The sequence below is a fragment of the Amborella trichopoda genome, chromosome 5, assembly GCF_054954075.1.
Source record: "Amborella trichopoda isolate Santa Cruz 75 chromosome 5, AtrichopodaSantaCruz75HAP2 v2.0, whole genome shotgun sequence".
Lineage (NCBI taxonomy): Eukaryota > Viridiplantae > Streptophyta > Magnoliopsida > Amborellales > Amborellaceae > Amborella > Amborella trichopoda.
In genome coordinates this window covers 29104418-29113274 of record NC_142340.1, presented here as the reverse complement: position 1 = coordinate 29113274, position 8857 = coordinate 29104418, and the positions used below count along the sequence as shown (strand labels likewise).

The 8857-nt window shown below is 35.4% G+C and overlaps 1 protein-coding gene across 3 annotated transcripts; it reads right to left on the bottom strand.

Annotated features, from left to right (window-relative positions):
• Positions 1–543: 543 nt before the first annotated feature.
• On the bottom strand, positions 544–8595 carry LOC18431736 (uncharacterized). Of its 3 annotated transcripts, none has more exons than XM_020665709.2 (11): positions 8533–8595; positions 8127–8184; positions 7963–8038; positions 7718–7832; positions 6098–6134; positions 5906–5975; positions 5583–5687; positions 5060–5210; positions 4643–4725; positions 1123–1216; positions 544–982 (listed from the first exon to the last, which is right to left on the bottom strand). In XM_020665709.2, the coding sequence occupies exons 2-11, from the start codon at positions 8142–8144 to the stop codon at positions 895–897; spliced, it is 837 nt and encodes a 278-aa protein (XP_020521368.1). In that variant the 5' UTR covers positions 8145–8184; positions 8533–8595; the 3' UTR covers positions 544–894. The 3 variants fall into 3 exon arrangements, with proteins under 3 accessions (XP_020521368.1, XP_011622416.1, XP_011622417.1); XM_011624114.3 differs by having other exon boundaries at positions 8127–8173; XM_011624115.3 differs by lacking the exon at positions 8127–8184.
• Between the last annotated feature and the right edge of the window lie 262 nt (positions 8596–8857).

Below are 8857 nucleotides of genomic sequence, written 5' to 3'. Positions count from 1 at the left end.
ATTTTCTCGAATTTTTTTTAAATTTTATTATGACCGATTCACCCGATTCCCGATCCAGATCGCCAATTTGCCGATCCGGATCTGTTTTTTGAAAGCCCGATCCGGATCACCGAACCGTTTTTTAAAACAATGATGCTACCTATCAATACCTGAGATTTTTTACGGGTTCATCTCCTTTATTTCAAGGTTCCCACGTCTAGGTACTTTGGTTTTGCTTACCGTCCCAATATCAGAGTCTTCAGATCTAGTTGCAAACTTTCCAATTGTATCTCTTTTATCTGAGGTCATTTTATTATCTTGTCTTTATCCTTGTTTTGACTTTTATCTTTTTGTTAACCTATTCTATTTTGTATTTTGTCTTTATGCTGGTTATAACTTTCATCTCTTTGTTAACCTAAACCCATTTTTCATTTCTTTAACTTCATTAACATATGATGAAAAATATTAACTCCAAACCAGGTTAAACTTTGATTGCATGGATGATCACTCACCAACATTTGATTGCATCGATGATCACTCACCAACAATATAAAACAATGTAGATAAACAACCAATCCACCCCAATAAGATCACATTAGATGAATGAAAAGAGTCCTAGACAAAGTTATTACGACATATCCCACAAAGAAAACCCAACATAATGAACTCAGCACATAATCATTACCACAACCAGCCCAGCTAGAGAGAGGACATATCAAGACATTTCCAATGTGATAATAGAAAAGTAAAAGCTGATGAGTGATAAAAAGAGTTGTAAGAATATCTATATTCTTATACCATGATCCCAAGTTCATAACCCCCTATATCCATATCCAGTCGTTACAAATATTAATCGAAATTTCCTGGCGTTTTCTTCTTTTAATGGGTATTTAAATCTGAGGTGATTATTCCTACTTAGCGTGTTGAGACTTCGAGCCCCAAACTGGCAATCAACCATTTGCAGATGTCATCCATCTCTTCAGGGATTGTGTGATGCCCTAGCCTGCAAAATTCCAATTTGATTGCTCAGTCCAAAAGCAAACGTGTAAAAGTTACACAAAAAGAAGGAAAACTTTACCAAAAAAGAGAGGAAAATTGAAAGAAAAAAAAATAAGGAAAAAAAACACCAAATGGGGCTCATACCTGCTGTAGGTTTTGAATGTCATACTTCTGAAGCCTGTTGAATTCAGGACTTCTGCAGATTTTTCCCCATGTTTGTATAGGACAACATCATCAGCTGAAAGAGTTCATATGCAGAAGAGTATTTGAGAATCAAGCACGGTTGGGGGTTAAGTATAACATAGCAGATATAAAAATCCTGCATGAATTAATTTAGTTTACAGAATAGCTAGTCTTTTAGGAAAGAACATGGCTGAACAAGCAATTCAATATTCTTGACATTTTGAGTACACAGCCAAATATTTATTAATGCATTTCAGGGTTAGACTACAATAATAGCTTTCTAAATGACAGCATTTAAAACTTGTGAATACTGCAAAGAGTTAAACACCTTGGATAAGTATGTTAGAATCCAATAGACTATGGGAAACATTATCCATTGTGATCAGATAGCCTGCTGAAATAATGGGACGTTAATGGTCGTTCCCCAGCTCTTTATCACCATCAAATTTCATTTGATGGTCAAGACTCTAATATGCTGCCTTTTCCAAATTACCATTGTCTCTAGTATAATTTCCCCAAGACTTTAAAACAAAATATAAGTCCTGAAATAATTATGATCGAATTTGGAAGCACCAAGATCTTCTTGGGAGAATCACACAACAATCACAATTATCACCATAACTTTGAATGGCTGATCTAACACAAACTTGAATGTCAATCTCCAAACCTACATACATGAACCCTAAACCAAGACAGCAGGGCCTAACTAAATCTAAGGCAATGTAATCAGGAGTTCAGTACTGGCTAGTCATGGCATCAAATCAGTGCGGGTACCGGTCCGATCGAAACCAGTCGGACTGGCTGGTTCACCGTCAGACTGGTCAGAACAATTTAAACGAAAAAACTTTACATAAAGACACAAAAATTGGTCTTGGACTCATCAAAAAGGGGTCTAGGTGGTTAAAAAACTAGTTTAAACCAATAGGTCCGACAGGAACCAGACCCTTCAAACCAGTTCAAACCATGCTAAGAAACTTCGCTTGGGCACGGGACTCTGACCATGCCTCAGACGAGTAACTTGCATGAGTCTAGGTGGACTCATGTGAGTCCTACACAATGTTTGCAAAACAGTCCGATGTAACCGCTAACCGGTCGGTTAGATCGGAACCGGCCAACGACCGGTCCCGGTTTTGCCCGGTTTTGGTGGTCACCTTGTATTTTAAACTTTAAATAAAATAATACTTCATATTTATATCAAATATGTTGGAATAGCGTATTGGTAAGCTTAAAAAAGAATCGGGCTTCGAATCCCACCGTAAGCATTTTAAAAACCCATGAATTGATTCAAAAACCATAAGTTGTTTTCTTTTACAAAAACCATATGCTGTTTTGGTTAAAAAATCATATGCCATTTATTACTTGATCACCATTAACTACTTAATTGATAAAATAAGGGTTTATATTATGTATAACATTTTATTTTATTTTTTTTAAAAAAAAAGAGATCATTTTCTTTTAAAAAAAAGAAAAAAAAAATATCATTTTGTTTTTAAAAAAAATATCATTATCTTTAAAAAAAAGAGTTGGTCAAGTCGATTTTTTTAACACTATTTTAATATTCTTTACATTATGGTAAAGATTAAAAAATATTTTGGTCATTGATACTCACTTTTATACTTTCTTATCTTTTCAAAAAAATTTAAAAATATTCCTAGGCACAAATCGACTCGTTAAAATCTATTTTTTCATTAATTTTCAACTTTATTTGAGTGTATTTTGTTTTAATCCCATTCTTTATATGTCTTTTATATTTTAGTGGATTTTTTTTGTATCTTTTTTATTTTTTTTAACATTTTTTTAATCGTTCCGGACTTGCCCGGTTAGAGCGGTTGAATAAGCTGGTTTACCGGTTAGGCCGGTTAAATGCTTCCAGACCCATGTCCGGTTAACCGTTCCAATTCGATTTTGCGAACACTGGTCCTACACGAGCACAAAAACTCAAAATTTTCCAACAAACAGAAAAAAAAAATTTAATTAACTTTTTTTTTTTTTATAATGTAATAAGAGTAATGATCCTGTAGGACCCTCCCCCACCCATGTGTGTAGGACCCCAAAAGATCATCATTAAAGTTGGCACGGATCTTTAGAAAAATTATCACATGGGTGTGAGTCTTGACTTTTCTATAGATCTGTGCCAAATTTAATGGTGATCCTTTGGAGTCTTACACACATGGGTGGGGGAGGGTCCTATAGGATCATTTCTCATTTAATAATTCAGAATCATTAAAACTAGCTTTGATCAGTCGTAAGTCAAATAAACAGATCAAACTAGTTTCAGTGCCAGTCCAATCAGTCGGACAGGACAGTTAGGTCCAATCCTAGAACGATTGGTATAAAGACCTGAGGGAACAATATCTGTAAAGGGCCTGTTTGATTGCCATTCATTAGTCAAGAAGGGCTATCAAAATAAGAAAAGAAGACTTTATACTAATAATTTTGTGGTATTATTCTTAGAGAGTCCTTATATATTTATTATATGGAGTTGCTTTTTAGAGCTTCATATAATAGAGTAGCACTCGAGCCCATATCTCAATTGGAATGTGTTTAACTTACCCTACTCAGAAGAGTTGAATAATGCTAACAGGTCGACAATTAGCTTTGATCAATCCTACATGGTTGAGATAACCTTCCTACTGCACCCAGGGTATCATTAACTTTCTTTGGTTAGCTACTTAACACCAGATAATTTTTACTAGTTTAGGGAACCAACAATGCCATAATACATAGAGCATCCACATTAAAGAAAGGAAGCAGTTTCTATAAGGCCCAGGCCTTATTAAAAGAAGTAAATCCTCACCTCAAAAATCTCGTCTCCAAAACATTTTGGGCATTAGAAATCCCTAAGATGGCTCCAAAATCTATTTTCACCAGCTATAATGAAATTTTTACCTCAAAAAATGTTCCAGATCTTATGGATCTATGAGCACTTGAAAACGGATGGTCTAAATGATGTGCTACGATATACACTATTTTTATGGCTTAAAATCCTAATTTTATTTCACGACCACAATGATCATGGTCGAGATGAGCGATTTGAAGGTCTTCAGACACTGAGACTAAAATTTTCGGTACTTTTGAGGCGAGGCTTTGCTCTTTTCCATAAAGCCTTGGCCTTGTTTTAACCTTCTCCTTAAAGAAAACCTCAATTCCATTAGTTTTCATGGCAGCATATTATTAATTGCTTGTCTTATTCCAATCATCGAACATAATTCATCATTAAAAGATCTTGTGTCAAAAATAAAATAACAGCCCTGTTAGTCATCACAATACAGCATATAATCTTCATGTTTCCCATGTGAGAAGTTTTTGAACAAACAGATATTCATCTCTCTCTCTCTCTCTCACACACACACACACACACACATGTATGATTTTTTCTTTGATATATTCCAGTGGACTTCATATGTTTGTATCAAATAAACTCATTCATAGATGAACAAATCCCTAATAAACATACTTTTCCAACTGTTGATAGACATACCTTTCCCATGACAAAGTAAAAGGGGCAATGATGCAGCACGTCTTGCACACTCTGATGAACCTTCTATCTTGTGTTTTAAGCTCCTGAAAGATAGCAAACATCATTTAAACGTTGAAGAAACCCTTGTCCCAAAGAAGATTCAAGGTAAACTTCTTAAACAGGGAAAGACTAAGGGAGACCATAAAATCACCATAGAAAGACCATTGTTCGATGGGTCAACCCCATCTGTGGTAATGATGGACCATGACAGAGAGCATGGGAACCAAAAACATAACCACCGGATGGCCCCAACTCTATCTCTATCTCTGTCCATCATTAAATGGATGGTAATGACATTCCATAGATCAGGAGATTATGGTATTCCCTCAAAAGACTAAACTAAATTTGAATCTTAACTGAGGCAGCTAGATTGCAAACCTTGCAGATGGAAGCCAGCCACTCAGACCAACAACTACACTAAGGTTGACAGGATATGGGTTCCCGTTGCTGTATTTCCCGTGAGCAAAGCAAGTTCCAGAGTACAAAGCAGTTGCAGCACCCATACTAAAGCCTCCAATACCCAGCTTGACTGCAACAGCGGATAGAATTTTGAAGTGACTAACATAAAATCAAGAAAGTAACTGAATCCACCCTACCACCCCAATAACAAAAAAAACAAAAACAAAAAGAAAATAAACCTCCCCACCCCTCTCAAAGGCTTCAAATAAGTAGCGCAAAGTATCTATTACAAGAACAATTGGGGTGTGCTTCCCAAATTAAGTGGCCAAATAACTAAATCACCCAAAGCACTCGAGTGGTTTCCCATATCATACTATTCCACTCAAGAATCACTATACCGTTAACTCAGAGGGTATCTTAATAAATTTCCTTGTTATCATGACTATAAGATCTAAGATTGGAAATATTAATGTAAATCAGCGTGATATTCAAGAAAACATACTGTCAGAAGGCTCAGTTGATAACAAGTTTGCTACATGTGCAGCAGAAGCATCCAAACCCTCCGTGTCATCAGGAGCATCTTCTGAAAGCTCTCCAACATCAAACCCTGCACATGTAGCAAAGGCGAGAAGTGAGATGCTTCTGAAGAGTTCAATAACATGAAATTTTTCCTTACATGTATGTATGTATTTATTTATGTATGTATGTATGTATGTATTTATGTATGCATGTAGATGTATATGTATGTGCGTGTACACGCACTCACACATGTAAGCACAATACTTTACACGAGAAAGTAAATTGGGACAAAGGAAGCAGCTATACATGCAGTGCACGGAAATCCACCAAAAAGTGCTACTGGCCGGGTTGGTGCAGTTGGGCATATCCATTTAATCTAAATCATACAGAATCGCAAACATAATCAATTCAATCATTAAATATATCAGAGTTTCGTTCCCCAAAATGATAAAAGGAGAAGTAAGAAATAATTGTGAGAAAAAAACAACTTCTCCTTACATTAGGAAGAGGCAGAGTTTCCAAAAGTTGGGACCAGCTGCAAAAAACAATACCACAAATATGAGCGTGTCATTTCATAAGGAATACCTCTTGATGTTCAAGATCGGAAAAAGATAGGGTCCATGCATCTAAAGGACATGCAACACAGATTCCAACCATAATTACTTCAAAAAATACAGGTATGAATAATGGTTTCAGTTAAACTTTGAGAACTTAGGATGACAGAAACTAATAACGAAATTTATATGAGCAATCTGCAAGGGAGGTCAAAATTCATTAGTTGTGTGCAGAAATCAGGCTAAAATAGCGCCCTCAACTAACAAGATAAATCAACGTCCATAATACTGTTGTGTGGGGATGAAATGTTCCATGAAAACTTTAAATTTCTTATTCTGCAGAGAAGAAAAAAAAAACATATTACATATTCCTCTGAATATGGTCAAATGAAGAATGCATCAAGACACAAGATACTTGAATGAGAATCATCTCAGTATATTAAGGATTAGAGGGATAAGAGCAGCACTAGTAAGAAAGCAGTCCTACGAAATTTCTCTCACTTTGCAAAACAAAGGTTTATATATTGACTTAAAATGTTTGTATAGTAACTTATAATGTTAATATATGTATATTATGAACATGCATGCATGGACAAACCTACACAAACATAAATGCAACTTCCAATTCTCTCTGCATGTTCAGAGACAGCAACAGTAAACGTCATTACACAAGGAAGGAATACAAAGCCAAATCATGGAGGGTAGTTTCGTACTTTTACTAAATATGTCTTTACAGTTCTTTTGTCATCCTGGCCTCACAAACACATCATATTTATAAGATGTGGTCCCTCGTCATTTTTTTCTTTTTTGGAAACTGAGATGGTCCCTCATCATTTATGATGCGATTCGACTTCTCTATCATCATTTTATGAAGGCTTAGTACCCCACAACAGAATCTCATGCTTAGCATATTCTAGAATGAGTATAACATACTATAAATGAGTAAATGGCACTATCAAAGACACATAGAACATGAGTTACATTGAATTTGAAAGCATCTCCAATTCCAATGGATGTGGCCATTCATATTCATGACATGTGATGAGGAACTAATAGAACACGATGGCAACAACCAACAATGCTTCCTAAAGTTCTTTATGTTAAGGCAACAAGATTCAGAAGTCATACCCCTATCGAAAAGAATTACGTAACCATATACACATGAAACTAAAAACGTTGCCGGACTAATATACAAGAAATAATGCAATACTAGTATACCAGAAATAATGCAATAGGATTGCCACAATCCTAAATGAAATGTAATATGACAAAAGTCCAAACTTCAAGCAACCAATACATTATATGTGGGGGCAGTAAGAGTGTCATACAAAATTATTACTTGGATGTTAAAGTCAAAAATACAGAAAAAAATCCTTCCTTTGGATAAAATTCAAAACTCCAACTGTCTATACAATATTATGCATACCAATAAATTAAGAAAGACTCAATATGGCAGAGTCAATAAGTAAGATGACAATGCTGATTAGAAGAATAACCCAACTCAGTTATTGAAAACAATTCTTTAACCATTCTCATTATATAATAAATCAGGGAGGAAGAATACCTTGAACCATTGTCTCCAAGGCCATGAAGCCAAACAATGGTGGCTTGGTGCTTCCCTTTTGGTTTAACTACATGGGTCCTTCCAAAATCAAAAGCCCTTCTACCGGCCCTACTCCCTGAGTTTATCCATCAACCCACCTCCATTAAAATTGTAACTCTCCAAAAAAACCAATATGAGAAAGAAATAGATCAATAAACAGAGGAAGGGAGAAAAAAATGGAAAATAAATGCTTGAGGAAACAATACCAGAGCCCAAAGAACTGCTTCCATAGCTCATATTTGCTTTCACAAAGCAGAAACTTCTAAAAAGAGGAAACAGCTTCTGCAATGAACCAAAACCCAATGGAGTCGTCTATTTATACTCTCATTTTTCCTCAAATTTATGAACTTTCAAAAAAAGGGAACAAAACCTCCTGGATCTGATTCATGTACCAACTTCACCAGCTAGTGATTGTTCCTGGAAAAAGACTATAAAAGGAATGCATAGAAAAAGCAAGAAACCTTTATGCAAGAACATGAAAGATTATGGAATGGAATAAATAAAGGAACCCCCAAAAAACAAACACTAGGAGTAAATATCAAGCAAAAGCCAATAGGAAGAGGGCATAGATTTGCAGGAAGGAATAGATACTTGAGAGATAAAAAGGAGGAATAATAGAAGCTTGCAGAAAAGAAAGAATCAGGCTTTACATCAACGATGAAAAAAAACACACAAATTTTAACTCCAGATTCAATAAATGGAAGAAATATGATATAAAATTAGCAAGAGGATGGGCAAAAATAAAAGTGGGTTTTGCTGTCCATTCGGTTACCTACCTTGTTCAGTCGAGAGAGCAAAAAGCATTCAACCTTTTTCCCTCTCTTTCTCTCCCCCACCTGTGTTTTTTGTTTCTGTAATCTTTATACAAGGGGTTGTGAGAGAAAAAAAATCTAATGGACAGGCATCAGGAGCCTGTAAATGCCCCTAAAATTTGGCAAATGACCAAACGTGCTTCAATTTTATCTATGCTATTAACTAGTAAATACTAATAACTGATGTTAAAAAAACACCAATTACAAACTCAAAAAAATGAGTAGTTTATCATTTGGGTAAAATACCATTACAAGTTTTTGAGGAAGTAATCCATGATGAGAGATATGA

What these genes read in the sequence shown, in the direction of transcription:
- LOC18431736 (XM_020665709.2), bottom strand. An exon ending in AAGCAGTTCTTTGGGCTCTG is followed by an intron (nt 7,833 to 7,962) that starts GTATTGTTTCCT and finishes GGATAAACTCAG; the next exon opens with GGAGTAGGGCCGGTAGAAGG. An exon ending in ATCAACTGAGCCTTCTGACA is followed by an intron (nt 5,211 to 5,582) that starts GTATGTTTTCTT and finishes CCGCTGTTGCAG; the next exon opens with TCAAGCTGGGTATTGGAGGC.